Source organism: Diadema setosum, chromosome 11 (assembly GCF_964275005.1).
Source record: "Diadema setosum chromosome 11, eeDiaSeto1, whole genome shotgun sequence".
Lineage (NCBI taxonomy): Eukaryota > Metazoa > Echinodermata > Echinoidea > Diadematoida > Diadematidae > Diadema > Diadema setosum.
Window position 1 is genome coordinate 35,661,125 of NC_092695.1, and position 18,205 is coordinate 35,679,329.

General features: G+C 37.3%; 1 protein-coding gene across 1 annotated transcript in view; it reads right to left on the bottom strand.

The window, feature by feature from the left end:
- LOC140234785 (uncharacterized) overlaps window positions 1–18,205 on the bottom strand; it is a 55,123-nt gene that overhangs the window by 31,749 nt on the left and 5,169 nt on the right. Inside the window, exons 2-5 of the mRNA XM_072314821.1 lie at window positions 11,839–12,012; window positions 10,789–10,942; window positions 7,133–7,259; window positions 4,383–4,550 (exon numbers count right to left, since the gene is read on the bottom strand). Of these exons, the coding sequence (XP_072170922.1) occupies window positions 4,383–4,550; window positions 7,133–7,259; window positions 10,789–10,942; window positions 11,839–11,992 (603 nt within the window). The 5' untranslated portion in view covers window positions 11,993–12,012. The remainder of the gene's footprint in view (window positions 1–4,382; window positions 4,551–7,132; window positions 7,260–10,788; window positions 10,943–11,838; window positions 12,013–18,205) is intronic.

Genomic DNA, 18,205 nt, shown 5'->3' on the forward strand with positions numbered 1-18,205 from the left:
CCACCATCACATAAACCCTGCATGCACACAGTAGATTGAACCCCTGACATAATGGAGAGACCTGTGCAGTATACTTGCCATGCTACAGTGTAGTTCCCTGTGGCAAGACTTACTTCCCGTCTATCCTGTCTATGTTCTTGAACTCCAATTCAAACAATCTATTCTCCTCATCCCCTGACCTAAGCAATACACCTCATCTTTTATTGTATAATATCTTATGAAGATTAGCTTTTTAGTAAAATTATCCTCTGACATATACGTAACATCCCCCCCCCCAAAAAAAAAAAAAAATCTTTCACTTGCACTTTCAGATCATTGTTATCATCCGATTCTATTGACAGCTAACACAAATGTCCTCTGCACTCTGCAAATAGTTCTGTTTTTCACACGATTAGGTATAAACTCAGTCCAGCAAAATAAGTCTGAAAATGAACATTCCAGATGCCAAATGGCTCCTTAGGATGTATGCTGGATTATAGTGTCATTCTAACATCTGTTAGGGAAAGTCTTTTATTCTGCCAAATAGCTAACCCTGAGTATACAGCACATGATGCTCACAGACTTTTTGATGTACTTAATCTACCCAATTATTTTTTTTAGTGGCTTTATTATAGAAAAGCCGATTCTACATGCATCATTTGGTGGATCAGATATGATTTGCATATTTTTCCTGTTGTTGTATGCACTACAGAGAGCCATCCCAAACATCAAGGCATCATCATCTGTCTCTGTTAGGATAAACTAACTTTCTAATGACTTGGCATTCTACAGCAACAAATCCTCCAGCAATTTAGTCTCTCGGAGACCTTGGTCTCCTTGTGTTCTCATCCCTCTAAACACTGCTTTTAAGCTGCCAAAACAAACACTCTAAAGGAAAAAAAACCAGATGCAATCATGTCTTCTAAAGCTTCACTTCCTCATAATAATGCAAGGAACCTTCCATAATTAATTACTTCAGATGTGCCTCCTTTCATCCTCCCCCTTCTATATAGTACCCGTGTTCACTTCTTGCATGATGGGGAAGTATATTTAGCGAGTTAAGATCTCATTAGCAAACTATTTGTGTAAGCAGATATGCAAGTCATTCTATAGTTGGTTTCCTGGATGAAAGTTTAGATTACGGGTATGTTTAACAAGGAAAAAAATATCAGACTTGTGGGGATCATTACGGTATCTCTGGTTAATGACTCACACAGAAGCCATGTTATCCAAATTTTACCCCTCTACATGTGGCTCATTTCCAGTCATCTGAGAACTGATCCATGTCATAAAAACTTTCAGCACTTCATCAAATTGATGTTGTTGTTTTTGTATGATTTGAAAGGTCATCATAGGATCTTGTACTGTGAAAATAAAATAATGCAATGAAATGAGCATCACAGATTATGTATCATGAAAAACATTAAAATGTTAGTGTAAGTTACTCAAGAAACTAACGTTTGTTTTCATGAAAACTAAAAGAACATATTGGGGTCTTCAGTCATCACTTACGTTTTATTTTTATATTTCACAAATCAATGACAAATCAGTCTTTTTTTAAAGTCCATCACATCTAAGAGAAGCAAACACAGTCATTCCCATTTCTGCAAAACTTTTAGATTAAAAAATGTAAACAAATGTCTTTCCCATTGTTCGAGATAATATACAAGGAAAATTGGTGCTTTATTCAGTAAAAAAAAAAAAAACAAAACAAACTTTAAAACAGTGAAACAGAGTATGAGATATCAGCAGTCATGTACATCAAAATTAACTGGTGCCTAAACTAGGGGGTCAAAATCTCTATCCACCTGTCTGGCATGTGAGGTGTTAGTAATGACAGGCGAGGTTTGTATTATTAAGAATTGGGTGTTGGTGTACTACGTATGGTTAACGGAGGAAGTACCTAGTGTCCCCCAGATATAAAAATAGTTTATGAATCGATTTGGTTGGGGTGGGGGAGGGGATTTGATAACCTGTTGTCATCTGTGCTGTAAGGAAGGGGAACGTTTGAGGGTGGTGCAAAATGAAGACAAACCAATAGGGAGGCCCAAGACATCTCAACGAGTGCTTCCCTTTAACATGTGTACAAACTCTAAAAAGATTCATTCTTTACTGTACTCTTACAAGAAATCATACCCCCTATACAGACCCCAAAATTTCCCTCTGGAGAGAATTTATGGAAGCCTTTATGAATATCTTCTATCTAGTCCAGAAGGCCTGTATTGCACTATTGGAAGCATGGGCATTCACAAGGTATTGTTTGAGAGGCACATGTAGGGAATCCCTATTAATAAACATTGACATTATGATGTCCACACTCTCCTCAGGAGACAGTCTCTTTAGTGAAAATATTTTTAGTTTAGACTGTTACCATACAATGGGAAGGGTATGGATGAATCGAAGCAGAGGGCAGAATATTTCTATTGCACTCAAGATATCAGTTAAAGATTTCCTTCTTCTGAGCTCTGACTCAAAAAAAAAAAGAAAAAAGATTGATCTTTACATTTCCAGCAGTGGAAACCCAAATAAAACCTATGTAGATGTATGAGAATTGTATTAAGGTGCCTAAAAACATGTGCAAACTTTGAATCCAATTGTCTACAAAACCCTTATATCTCTTCTAATTTCTCAAAATATCAAAAATGTTAAAAAAAAATGCATACTAGTACTAGCTACAATGTACTAACAAATCTGCAAATTTCATCTATTAAGCTTTGTTTACAGCCATGCAGAGAGTCATATGCCTACAAGCAACTAAGGCAATAGGCCCCCCCAAAAAAACAAAAAAAAAAAACAACAACAAATGCATTCATGCAAAAGCTCAAAAGATGCTTAAATTCACTCATCATCCTCAGCATAGCCGATACATCATCCCAAGATGCCTCATATCTCATGACCATCATGCTTGTCATTTTCTAAGGTTAGTAAACTCTCATTCCATCACAGAAAATTCAGCTTTGGGAATGAATCCACACTATTCTGCAAATAACAGTACATTTTTTTTTTCTTTATTCTCGTGAGAAACATTTGAATCGTGGTCTCACTTCCACTTTCCAACCACACACCACATGCCATTCACCATATCATGAAACAGTCACTGCTAGTGTGAAATTGATCCATAGGGCAAAATATCAGAGGCTATTAAATACCAAATGAAAGCTGGGGTGGATTAACAATTGCAAATTCATTTCCCTTTCCCCTACTACCGCAAAATATTCATTACATCTATATAGGGCAATTCAGTGAAGGCATGCTACCTTCACAATCTTTCAATTGCCACATTCAATAGTTCCTCACAAAATCCTTGCTGCCTTGCTAAATGCAAACACATAAAATAATGGAAGAAATGTTTCTAATATGACATCATACTCTCCAGGGTTTCACAGTTAAACCTGTCCCCTATTATGACTAAACTACATGTAACTGCAATCTCCCAATTCATCTTCGTTTGAAAACAAAAAACAAAAAACAACCATCTGAATAGAGAGTGGGTGTGGCGGCTAATACAATGCCAAACTGCAAAAGATGTACAAGGTGCTATCTCTCTCATTGATCAATCTACAGTGGGAAACAGATGGCACTCTCTTATCACATCCTATCTAGGGAAAACCCAATAAGTGACCTTCTTACAGTCACTGTCTTCTAATTAACTGTTCTTTCCTCTATCTCTGCCATCATCCCTGAATTTTAATATTCTGGCATTAACACAACTCTGCATATTTTAGGCAATTACTCCAGGTCAATATCAGGAGTATTATTTAAACCCACTGATTTGTATTTCTGCCATCGTAAAATGAATTATTGCAATTAAACAATTTGTTCATATCCATATTCAATGTCAGAGATAAATGCTCATGACTGGTTATTGTCAATTAATCCATGAATGTTATGAACAACTGGCTACCAAACTTCCTTATTTTTGTCTTAACAATTTTTTCAGGAATCTGATATACATTCAGCTGAAATAATCCTCCACTTCTTGTGCAAATAGATTCTAGTAATACTATGAATGCGGTCCATCTAATTCGAAAGTCTTGACAGGTTATCACACAGAGTTAGCCGTAAGAAACCTGATTAATTTCTTTCCTGAGAGCAAATTGTGAAAATCTCTAATGGAGCTATGCATAAGTCAGGTGACTGACAGCCCATGTGATTCATCATGTGACTCAACCTAGTACTACCTATAACATCCTCTTTGGATAACACATGATCTGTGTTGCACAGAAACCCCCCCCCCCCCCAACCCCCAATATACCCTGACAATCACTCAAATCATTTCACATACACATACTTTAAATGTACAAGCACACACACACACACACACACAACACGTATACACTGACGCATACCATGTGGTCATCATGTGACCACCATGTGGTAGGTATGTCACATGACCTCCTCACCTCCTCTTCCGTGGTGATGATGCCACTGTCTGTCTTGCTGCTGTCAGAGGGCGCTACATCTGAGTTGTCCTGGGTGATGTCACCCGTTGTCATGGCATCCTCGCTGGACTGCGCATAGCCGTCATCTGTTGAGTTGGCTCGCTCCTTCAGCTTGGCACTTATTTCCTCCTGGACATATTGGATTGAAAAAGATGTAAGGTCAATTACCGTTAATTGCCCTGAATCTAATTTGTGTTGAAGGTAGTGAGAGCTTTTGCTAACGTGTGGTGTGAGATAGGGAGGTCAAATCAACGTGAGTGTACTATTACTTGTTGATAAATATATGAAAAGGTCTTTGAGACATATTGCAAAATATTGACACTGAGCAAAATGTTGATTTTTAACTACTGACATAATGTCAACAAGACATAATCAGATGCAGAAATATGCAAGCTCATCGTCCCTCAAAGGCTTTCTTAAATCCTGCTTTTTTTCAGTGGTTAGAGATTGTTATTAGCGCTCAGAAGTTAGTACTGAATAAAGCTTCTGTATAAAAGGATGACTTTTTACAACATACATGAAGGTCCTTTACATGACTTGCTATACATTGTTTTGACACAGTAAATATGACTATCTAAAAATGATAAATTTGTAGAAAGCAACAGAAATCTGACAGAGGAGCAGCATTTTGTGCCCCCTTGATATCCTCGGCTTCACTGCGCTCTTTCTCCCAGCATCACAGGCATTGCACTGAGTCAGCGCCAGAACTTGGCAAGCGCCCTCGACAGCTGACCAGAGTGTGATTGACGAGAGATGCCATAATTCCGCGCAACAAATTATGGAGAGCCGTGGTCTAATCAGTTGAAGCTCTGTCTCATGTTGGTATGAGGCCCTTAAGACCAGAAGGAGAGAAACTCCACTTTATAGAGGCACGTGGGAGGGGAAACACCACGGGAATACAGGGGAGGAGAAGAGAGAGAGGATAGAGAGAGAGAAATAGGCAGATAGACAGATAGAGAGAGAGAGGAGAGTAAAAGTCAGGCAGATATGAAGAGTTTGGTTTCAAAAGGTACTATATCCATAATTTTAGGTTCTTAGAAAAACTTGATTTTTTTTATTATCATAGTTAGCAATGTCAAATGGGAATGATATTTTCCCCCATTGTACTGCAACATGATACAACACTAAAACCATTCTTTAAAAAAATCCAGGTCCATACACATATTTTTAATGTGAATTAATCATTTTTATATTTTTGTGGATGTAGTACTTTTTGAAACCAAAAGTGGTATATTATACAGACAGACAAACAGACAGATAATGACAATGACAGCGAGGGAGAGGAGATACTGTATACACCGTATTTCGCGAGTCTTAATTTTTTTCTTTTCTTTTTTTTTTTTTTCAAATCGGGGCTTCCTGAAAATATCTTGAGTGGTTAAATTCTGCGATCGTGGAATATATTAATGAACTGAGAAATATACACAAGCACGTCGCATTCATGCCGGGATCGCAGATAATATTGTTGAATTCATAAAATTTGGGATCATAAAACCAAGTTTAAAATAAACACAAGTTTTTGCACGGAATATGCCTTAATCCTAATTCAATATGACTCATTTTAAAAAGCAACTGTCAGTTCACGGTAAAGTCTGTCAAATCTAAATAGATATGTATGCTGACAGAATCACCACAACCTACCTCACTCTCAACAAAAAGATAGCAATCTGTCACAGAGAAATGTCAGCAGGAAAGGACAAGCAATCAGTGTGACATTTACAAGGCTGTCCAGTGGCACACCGATTACATTTCAGCTTGTTTGTACATCCACACGTTCTTAATGTCCCAACGATTTAAGTGAATATATCATCTTACAGGAACAACCTATTACACAGTACATGTGTTTCGCCAACTCCATCCAGATGGTAATTCACTTTTACTGATCATTCGGCAGTATTGTAAATTACAGAAATAATCACTGCTCAGGTTTTTTTAAAACAAGTAACTATGAATTCCAAATTCTTTCATGATGATTTTAAATTTAATTCCATTTAACAGGCTACACAGGAATAATATTCTATTCTATAAAACAGCAAGGTGAATATCACACTATTTGAGAGCTGCCAAGCATTAAACATGAGGTTGTTTCTATTCAGCCAGAAAGCTAATGAATGTTGCACAGTCAGGAACGCAAAGTTTTTTTTATTGGGCTTAGATCAGCATACTGTAAAACGAGGAATTTTCGCGTGCATTTTAATTTCGCGAATTTCGCGAGCACCAAAATTCGCGAAATTAAAATGCACGCGAAAGTTTTTGTCTACACTACATGCATTGAACGCCAGTGGCAATTCGCGAAAATTTCATGCCACGAAAAAGGCTGTCGGCTCCAATTCGCGAAAATTTCATGCCGCGAATATATCATGTTTTACAGTATACATATTTGTAAATCAAACTTCTACCCATTGTACAGTGTTGCCTTTTTTCCCCTTGCTGTCAAATGCAGTCTGTGCTACAGTGTAATTGAATACACTATGAATGACTGCAGTACCCTGAATGTAACACTGTCAATGAATACAACAAACCATTTGCAACACTGCTTGTGAATGTCAAACACTGAATTCAATATTGTGCATGGAATGCTCTGAATGTAACATTCTTCTCCCATGCGTGAAATAAACTGAATCTAATACTCGTCAATAAATACTACACTGTGACACATGCATAACATTCCATCTCTGTGGTTGGATGGAACACCCAAGGTTTATCCTTACTGCCAGGTTTGAGGAGTCGAGTGCAAATGAGTTTCTCACTTCCTCCCTGGTCGGAGCAGGCTTGTCTGGTGAGAAGACGCTGTCTTCTGACATACTGATCCTCTTGTCCAGTTCTCCCTCGGTATCCCTGAAATGGACACAAAATGGTTTCAAACAATAACAACAAAGAACATTCAAAATCCTTGCAGTAAACAACATAAAAACATATCTATATCAAATGTGATTAAGCTCTTTAAAGCATCATTCAAAATGGAAGTATAAAACTTGATATAACTTATCAGTTCCATCTTCTTATCAAGTTATTCCTCAGCATCCCCATAATGGTTAATAGCAACAACAATAACAGCAATACATATTCACAATTCTGGAGTGGACAACATAAAATCTAAACTCTAAACATAATTGTAAAAGGAAATCACATACCTGATATGATTTTAGCAGTTCTTTTGTTGTACAAATGTACAATGTTTTTGTCTCATTAGATAGTAGGGAAGTTCTGCCTATATACACAGACACACCCACGGGATTGCATCTATGTGTCTGATGGGCGGTTAGATTTACTGTACATGTACATTGCTTGTATGATCTTGTTTTTTTTTTTTCATTGACATTGTCATAATCAAAGAAGATAATATCAAGTCATAAATCAATGAAATGATGCATGGACACAGCAGCTGTCCATGATAATGATCTACAAGTACACAAATTCACACACCAAGACATTGGCATGTTTGTATGTGTGTGGGTGTCAGAAGCGGATCTAGAGGGGGGGTTGGGGGGGTTGCAACCCCCCCCCAAAAAAAAAAAAAAAAAAAAAATCCGGGGAACATTTTTTTTTCAATCTTATCTTTTTTTTAAAACTTGTAATTTTATTTTTTTCTGTTAAATGGCAATGACCTCTATACCAATAATAGTGGTGTTTTAGATGCAAGAAAACGCCATTTTCACACACAGATTTTCAAAATTCTCCCTACTGTGGGAGGGGGGACACCACCCTCCCACACCCTCCCCCCTAGCCTCGCTCGCTCCGCTCGCTCGGGCTTGGTCGCTACGCTCCCTCGCATACCGCCCCCAACCCCTCCCTTTATAAAAAGCTAGATCCGCCCCTGGGTGTGTACATGTACATGCATGTTTATCCAATAGAAACATAACTTGACTTGACACTGGCATATGGAAATAACAATTGATAGCTTGCTTCACTTGTTCCATTCAATATACATTTCATGGTAGAAAAATTGGTGAGAAAACATGCATAATTTCACTTTCATTGTATGTAATACTGATCTCTTGTGATGATATATCTATAACTATTGTGGAGTATATTTTTGTATTAAGTAAAGGTATATTCAGATATTCTTCTGTAACATTTTTAATTTAATTATTTTTTTTTTTTAGTGACACAAATCTGTTATGTATTTGTGTGTGTGTCTGTGCCTTGTGTCTCATGTTTATTCCAGGTGACAGCCTATGCTTTGCATGTTATATTGTTCATTGGCACTATAAAGAATGTCAAACAAAAACTATAACATTACAAATTCTCAATATCCCCCCCTTTTTTTTTGGGGGGGGGGGGGGGGGTCATAAAAACACTGCTATGGTAGCTGTAAAACATGACATTTACTGCCAGACAGTTCAAGCACCAAGCAGGGACGAGAAACTTAAACTATTTACAGGGCGGTCTAAGTATAGCACCGTGAAGTTCTACTTTTGGCCTGATATTCTTCACTTTGAGCCTTTCACAAGTGATGGAGCACTCTCAGATCTTGTGACGCGGACTCGCAATTCCCTCACATCCAATCACGATTCTCCAGGAAATGCATCGCAGTGACAATCACACAGAACTTAGAATCACCCACAAGTGAGGAAAACTAAATCAATTTTGGCTCCTAAAGTCCTCAACGTCTCACAGCTTCACTACGTGAGAGCTAAATTTACACTCCGCATGATAGCATGACTGTCATGCCTATATACACTTCCGCCATAATAACGCAACAGTGATACCATCACACAAAAATTTGTGGGGAAGAGAAACTTCTGAAACATCAAAAGTTCATCACACCCTACATCAAATGGTGTATGATATAAATAATCTTTCATGTGCTGCTCTGTAAACTTTATATTTTATTCAGTCATTTCCAGGAGAAGATTTATGAGTTACACTTTGGAAGCCATCCTTTCCCCGCAGACCCCTATAAGTGTTATTTTGGATTTTACCTTTCTATCCCTATATTTGCAGAACACTCCTTGCACTTCACAACTACACATACCACTACCCTTATATTGACCAAACACCCAGACACACAAACAAACATACCATTATATGTGCATGGCTATCAAATATAACTGTCTGTGATTGGACTGGATATGACAGAGGTGTTCTTCATGCAAAGTAACAGCAAATAATTTGTGGGTGAAAAAAAATAATCCATTTCTTTTCCTTTTCTTCCTGTTCGTGTAGACTGTGACACCTTCACATTTCAAGTGATTCAGATCAAATACTGCAAAAGTGGAAATTTTCGTGGCGCTGAAATTTTCATGCATTTCGCGCAACCAGAAACTAGCGGGAAAATAAAAGCGCACAAATATTTTTGCTTGCCATATATACCTGTACTTGATGTCTCAATTCCTTGAAATTAAAAAACATGCAAAACTCTCCTTACCCCGCCAAGTGAAAAAAAAATAATTATAGTCACCAAAAATATCTTCTACAGTATTGGACATGAGTTAAATGATGGCATGGAAATTTGTCATACAAAGTTGATGGGATGGTGTACAACACTCATTCCCCCCTCACAAGGAAGTAGGACTTATCACTTCCCAATCTTGCCCAAAGTAAAATGGCATTACAGGGCATCTGTGTCTCAAGCCCGCATGAGACAGATCATGACTATGCCCCACATTTCGGTGACATCGTAAATGCCAACCCAAAGAAACATCTGCTATAAAAAGGTCATAATCATTCCCCTGACTAAGACTTTTGACATTTCCACGATTACTGCCGAATTAATTTGAAATGACTCTTCCTGTCTTACCAAATGATGACTGAATTAACTGAGAAAATAATTTTTGTGTCAAAATACCATGGTATGATAGAATCTAATGAGCTACAAGTAGCCTTCCACTAGACAGTCATTATAATTGAAAATCCTTTATTCTCTTTCTCTATGTTCTGAAACAGAAAGACAAAATAACACTTTGAATATTCACTGACATCCTAAAAGTGTGAGACCTTCCCTTCTATCGGGTCTCATCTCATGTAACTTTTCACTTATCTCACCAGTCCTTTACACTCCATAACCTTCTATCAACATACACCCCAAGTTCAATGAACTACATCAAACAAGTAAAGAAGTCTACATCTAATGGACTAACTCTGATGAACTAAACAGCTTTCAAATGCACCACAAAATTTCATACTCTTTTTGGTAGAAGAACTTCTAGTTTGTATGGCTTGACCAGTGACCTCATATTCACACCTGAAACGACCAATAAGGCGCATTATATAATGACAGCAGACACAAAAACACATTAGCCAGGATATATCATATGTTTCATCTTGGCAAGGAATAATGATCACTACCAAACTGTAGCATCCAATTTCGTCAAATCAACATAATAATATGGCAAGAGTTAAACTGACCACTGAGGATACCTACCCTCCCATAGCCAGTTCCCCGGTAGACTTGGACATGGTCTTGGAGCCGACGGCCGTTGGGTCTCCCTCTTCCTCAGAACCCTTGGAACTCTTCTTCCTCTTGAACATTTTGCGTATTGACTTCCAGGGCTTGAATTTCTTCTTCTTTGGTGCACCTGTTTCAGTAAAAAACAAACAAACAACAAAACAAACAAACAACAAAACAAACATAAAAATAAGAACAAAAAAAAAAAGAAACAAAACAAAAGGATGAATGTTTGGAGATTCCAAAATGAAGGCACAGAATCATCGTGTGATGAAAACCTCAATAAAAATAACTGCAAGATATTACTAACAAATCTATGCCACTCATCACCTCTAAATATGCAAATATCAGGCGTACCATTATTTACAATATTGCAAAGCTGTCAAGCTGACCCTTTATTGATGTACAGAGATATTATCTGCTCTTTTTTTATTGGCTAGGCAGCTTTTTATAGCATGAACTGAATATCAAGCACACAACTAGTAGACACTAAACTTTTCAATACAAAATTCACCAAGCTTTAATACACTTGGAACATTGCCTAGATTATAAAAAGAAACAATAGAAACCATGACTCACATATCAAGACAGTTGTGAAATCAGCAAACTGTAACTTAATTGACCCACATGGCAATGGAATCATGTCATCATCACATTGTTAACAGTTATCTTACATCTTACTTTCTTCTGTATGAATGATGATACCTCACGCATTGAGTAAGCTAACAAACCCCACCCCCCCCCCCCACCAAATCATGAACTACTACAAAGACTTTCACATCAACTTTCACAATTTCACAGATGGTAATTTCAAATCAATGCCATTGCCATATGCCATACAATGATGAAAACTGGAATGTTTGATGATGAAAGAAACACCCTTTCAGAGAAAAGATGAAGATTCCTTCTTATGGTCAGCAAAAAGAGGCTGACTAATAAATGAACAAACTTTTCTGGTCAGAAGAAAACAATGACAGCATGGACCATGTGGTCAAGCACAGCTAATGTTCCTAAGTATTTCTATACCTGCTTGTTCATCACCATCGCTCATCACGTCTTCCTTGGGGCTGGCCGGGGCATCCTCCATCGTCTCTTGGGGTTGGGATGAGGCTGCTGCTGCTGCCTCATCCTCCTCTGTGCCCTGCTCCCGTCCATTCACCACCTGCACTGCTACGGACATCTTGTTGGGAGGGAGGATCACTGTTGCATAGATAAAAGAGAGATGGGAGTAATCCTTTCAGGTCATCAAAATATTCCACATCAAACTTCAAAAAAGCGGCATAAATTTGGCATTATCATGACTACAAGCATAATCATTAAACATATCTAATATGCTGGTATACACAATTTTCTGAACCTATCAAGATTCAAAAGTATTCAGATAGAACGGTGTAAAAAATGAAGCAAAAAAGAATATTGTGACTGATAATTTAGGTTTGTCATTGCCACTTTGGATGAAAAACAGAAATGTATTAGAAAAAGAGAAATACAACATTTCAAAGGACAAACATAAGTATTACAGATCAAATGAGACACATGAAATCAATGATGGATCTGTTAAAAAAAGAATGGAGATGTGGGAAGTATTTTTGATAGCTATTATATTAGTGTGTAGCCATGGCAACTAATATCAAAGTAACAGGTGCATAGCCATCTGTAGAAAGAACTGTAACACAAGAGTTAGCCATAGGTCTCTTTGTGTATTAGACCCCCATGAAAACATATAAATATCAAACCCCTGCGAGAAGAAGACATACTTCCACAAGTCATGGCATTGCCCTGGTGACAGGTGGATTAGGAAAGGATATCATATTTGAGGAGTCAACAGACAAGAAACTTATAATCCCATGATCCGATAATCCCATTGTTTTATCAGCGTTCAGAATGACTAATGAGCATATGGCGAGGGGCAATTGTTATCTGGATTCTGTACAGGGATGGAGGCCACGTGATCGCCATTGCCTCTGCCAGCCAGAATCAGTATATTGGGGACATTTTAACAAATCAGTTTCAAAGCAGGTTCCAATTTATGAAAACTATATATATCTAACCACCTGCCCTATACTACCATGAACAATATTTCAGTAGAAGAATGGTGCTTGGTGTCAATCCATATTGTTGTTGCGTATACCACTGAAAAAAACACCAAATAAACACACATCACAGAATGCTCTTTGCATTATTTCATACACTTCCATTCAATGAGAACAGGTTTCTTGGAGCTACCCTCCCCCACCTTCTTCCTAATAGATCTGTTTTCAAAGAAATGGGACAAGAGCATCTGAATAGGCTCAGCACATTATTACACTCTGAGTCTGAGTAAAGCCCACCTAAACCATCACCATGTAAACACCGCAATTTCCCCCCCCCCCCCCCTTGAAGAGTTGTACCTACAAGCCATCAGACTTATTGGGTAACAAATGGCATTGCTGTAATGTGATTGGGTTTATTTGGAGAAGTGCGGTGACATGAGGATTTCTTCCCATATCCACCGCAAAGGCATGTGATATCTGGATCACAGAGTGTTATCCCTGGTGTAGTAATTACTTGATGGTGAAAAAAGTTTAATAATGTCCGATAACTATTGGTGCTAGGACATTTGTTTTAATGGCTTGACTGCGACCAAAAAAAAAAAAAAAATGCTACGCTGATCCTTTTTAAAGCATTTGTCATCACAAAACCCTATACAGCACTAAATTGGGTCCCTGATTTTCATGGTGATTAAAATCTCTCTAAAATCACACTTTTTATCATGAGAAGTGCACTGTATGCATCCAGACTGTCTGTATGAACATTTTCTTCTGCAATCATAATACCCATCATGTATCATTGAAGGAAAACAAACAAACAAACAAACAAAACACACTTGATTTAAGATTTTGTTAACCTCTGTTGAAAGAGAATATCTATTATACAGAACATAGCATACATAGATTTTAAGAACAAAACAAAGGGTAAAGGAAATTGATTGGAGAACTAACCATAAACATTGTCCGTACACGTTAATGTGACTCTTATCAGCTGACACAGGGCTGGTCAATTATAGCTCCACTTGTGACCTACTTTAACCTCAGATTTACTTTCTGGCTGAAGACTGAAGTAAGCAGTCTAGCTATATTCCCAAATGTCTAAACAGGATGAATGGGAAATTATTTTAAAAAGTAGTTCTCAATAATCTCTGTTTCAAGGTGGGCCAAGAGAAAGAAAGACAGGATATGTGCTTGAATAATGACTGGCAAAATTCTTGCAACTTTGATTCTTATCAGAAAAGCCATTATATGATTACGCTGTCTGCCAGTTTCTACATGTGAAATAAAAATATGATATTTATAGCTAGATAGCTAGTTGAGTTGTTAAGAGAACAAAACATTTTTTTAAATCAGTTAAAATATAATGGCACACATGTAAGATATGTCAAAACTGTTCATTAGCAATGTATCACTTACAGAAGAACATTTAATTTTTTGAAACTTGGGGGCATAAAACAAATAAAGTTCAGCTGTGAAAGGACAGAGGGTAGGAATGGGTTTCTGATTCACAATGCCACAATAAGTCAGTTAATTTGATTGCATAGATTTGATTTAACAATTATAAATAACTGATCTGATTTGATACCCAGAATGATTAAAGTTAAGCATGTACCTCAAATTATGATCTCAATCTCATATTGTAATTTATAAGTAATTACTGCTGAAACAAGATCTTTCAAAGGACAGGGATTGAGACTGCTTGATTGTTACTTAAAAAGAATAAGTTCCTATGTGAAATAGAGTGCAAATATGATATTCCGAAAGGAAGTATACAGAGAGTGATTTTTGTAGAGCCAAGTCACTGCTTCCAGAAGTCCTTTGTGGCAGAAATGACCCATGTAATCATAAAGCCATTCCTTACATTTTTCATAAATCTCTTATATTACTTTTTTTTTCAGTGAGATTTCCCACATTTTCAGTGGAAGTGGATGGAATTTCTTCTGATGTGTCATTGTGTTTACTACTTGAGATACTCTCTCATAGCATTCATTTTTGTTTATAACACCTGATAATTTTCATTCATGTACATTTTGAGCCATTCTAATCATTCACAATTGATGGTGAATTACAGAAAATTAATGAATGAATAAATAGATAAATAAATAAATGAGTGAATAAATAAATAAATAAATAAATAATAGTTTTGTATCATGATAGACCAGTCAACCAAGTTTTATAACATGCATGCATGTTTCCGACCCTTATTCCTTATGTTTAGTTCTTTACTGCATCAGCCTATTTCAGTCTTATTTCTCTATCAGCAATATGCCATGGTTAAATCAATTGTTGCCATGTCAGGCATTCCCTTGGCATGCCACAGTGTTGCCATGGATCATTTTGAGGAATAAATTTGAGAAAAAAATATAAAGTTGAATAGATATGAAAACTGGTGTTTTGAAATTCTAATCTTGAATGGTGCCAACAAACTGAGACAACCCAAATCGTCTAGCAATTTTTTGATTTCAAAAACATGCAAGCTAGCTACGTGTGCAAGTGTGCAAGATTTCACAATACCCACTGACATTGCTCCGAAACGTGATACTCGTCTTCCTCCCCCATTCATTATGAAATAAAAAAGAGTTGGAGAAAATTAATATTTCTGGCTCCTTTCAGGAAAGGAAGTTGCCATAACAATAAAAGGACCATGGGTACTCTGCAGGTTCAGTTCCAGTGAGCTCCAATGAAAAACTTCAAACATTGCAAACTACACTTCCATCAACCGAACACACTGGACAAAGGCAGTTCTGACCTTGTACAATGTGGAATTGTTATATTTTGAGCTATACTATATGTGTTGCACTTTGGGAGATCATTTTGTGCTAACAAATACAATGGCATGCCAGATTCAAGGTGCAAATAACTATCAAATGAGACTTTAAATCAGTAAGCTGAAGTAAGCTGTAGTAATAGGAACTCCAAAATCATTCTAGGTTGATTGATGAAAGCACACAATGTTATCCTCTTTGAAGCTTGGTTGAAAAAATCCTGACCACCATAATAGCTGGATTTTGAAATATATTGTAACTCATGAATCGGGTGTCTCATATTTCTAGTATCTTTGCTGAACTATTTCTCACTGTAATTTATCAAAGACACAGCTCTCCCTTGTGGTAATCTGTAAAATAGAGGTTCTAACAATTGCAATGGAGATAAAAGCTTTGTGATTCATTGATGTCAGAAGACAAAAGGCAGAAATGATTGATCAAGAAGATACTCACTTAATCATCACAAGTGTGGGAGAATGACAAGTAGGACAGACTTGACATATTCCCCCCCCCCCCCCAAAAAAAAAGAGAAGAAATATATATACATACATTGTGGATGATACATACAAAAGGATCTAGGATCACTTAAAAAAAAAAAAAGTTTGTATTCGTGGCCAAGTGGTGGGGAAGAGAGGAAGCCTTCTCTCCTTGAATGTCACAAGCTTCCCTCCCTCTATGATAACAGTCGGAGAGCTGAAAGGTGTTCCGAAAACACCCAGGGGCCTTGCAACATTTGACGTCAACTCCCTCTCTTTCCTATATTCCATCTCCGCATGTCCTTGATCTATTGTGCCCAGAATTGATCGAGTCCTACACAAAAACGTGGCCATTACCTAATGCGGTACTGGCAAATATCTCACACTCGCTGACCCTTTAAACGGCGCTACTCTGAACACCATGTTCCAAGTATTGCAGTCATTATAGGTTCTATTGCAGCTCAAAGTTTAATCCAAATGGGGGGAGGTGAAAAACAAGGAAAGGTCTGCACATTAGACTACTCACTTGGAAAAGGGGTACTCAATGAGTGACAAAATGTTATTTTGTTCTTCATTGTTTGAGGACACACACACACACACACACACATGCATACACTCTGTCATCATCTCTCCCTGGCTTTACGACAGAGTAAATTCTCAGAATAAATTGTAATGATTGAGAAGGGCTTCTTAGCTGATACGCAGAACTGTCAGCTCCTGAACACATGTGGAGGTGCTTTACACTAGGGTGGACTACCACGTTTCATCTCTGAAGCCCACTTTATAGGACTCTCAGGAATAATAAAGACAAATTTACTGGGTGATAATTTCTCAAATTGATTTTCATTCAGTTGGAAACATGTCTGTGAACAGCCATTTAGCATCATGCTGCAACATGTAAGGTGTGTTCACAGCAAAACTGTGGGAAGTGGACCAGCACCTGTCTACATAAGAGATGAAATCATTTTTTACGACATGAATAGTTCCATTCTCTGATTAAAGGGATATGTTTGCAAAAAAAAGCGACTTTATATCACTCCAATTACACAGAATTGGTGCTCATTATACATGACACCTGTCAGAAAACTGCAAAAGTTCTGAGACATCACAAAAACACACAAAAGGTCAGGATAATTGGTTCAAACCTGTAAGTATTACGCTTGCATGCTTTCTGAGCAAGCTTTGTCAATATTTTGTTCCCTACTACTAATCACATCACGTACCATACATTGTGTATCTTATGACAAGACTTAGGCAGCTCGGAGGTCACACAAAGCAACTTTAAGATAATTTTCTGTTCTGAATATAATTGATTATGCTTCATCATCAAAACCACTCCCACTTGCATTTCTTTCCTCTATAGAGCATGCTTAGAGCTATGTCAGATTAATTACGTATTGTGACTAAATTCTAAGCATTCAATGTTTAATTGATACTCAATGACTGGAACATAATGCATGGAATTTGACCCCCCCCCCCATGTTCCCTTTATAATCAATTCTATCATCCTTACAAAAAATGCATGCATGGCAGTTGTACAATAGAAAACATTCTAGGTAATAATATGCGTGAAATATTCTGGCATAATTGTTATTCACCCACGCAAAAACTTGTAAAGGGTGACATGCGTCTAGAATAATGAACAACTCCAGGGTCCATAGAAGTCAGTCTCTAATGACGACAACAGCAACGTAACTGGATAGGCTGGCTGGCCAGAGCAACAATCTCTGTCCAACTGTGCGTAAATGTTGATTGTTGCTATAGCAACAGATTGGAGGTGCTATCAACCCTACCATGCATGTGATGTGGTAAGTTTTGTATAGCATGGCATATCACCCTTCTCTAATAAATTCATTTCTACAATGTACAGAGAATTACATGCAATCATTCATATTTCACATGATACAATTACATTTCTACAAGTTACCCATAAAACTACATGTCATATTTGGTCACGGATCTACATTATTTTGCATCTGAAAACTGAATTTGAAAATTCTGAGGACTGATACATGAAATGGTTTTCTAACAAATAAGAGCAAACATTCATTAACTTGAGGATTTACACAAACATCAACAATTTAACACAGAGTTGCTATCAATGTACATCTATACATTATAT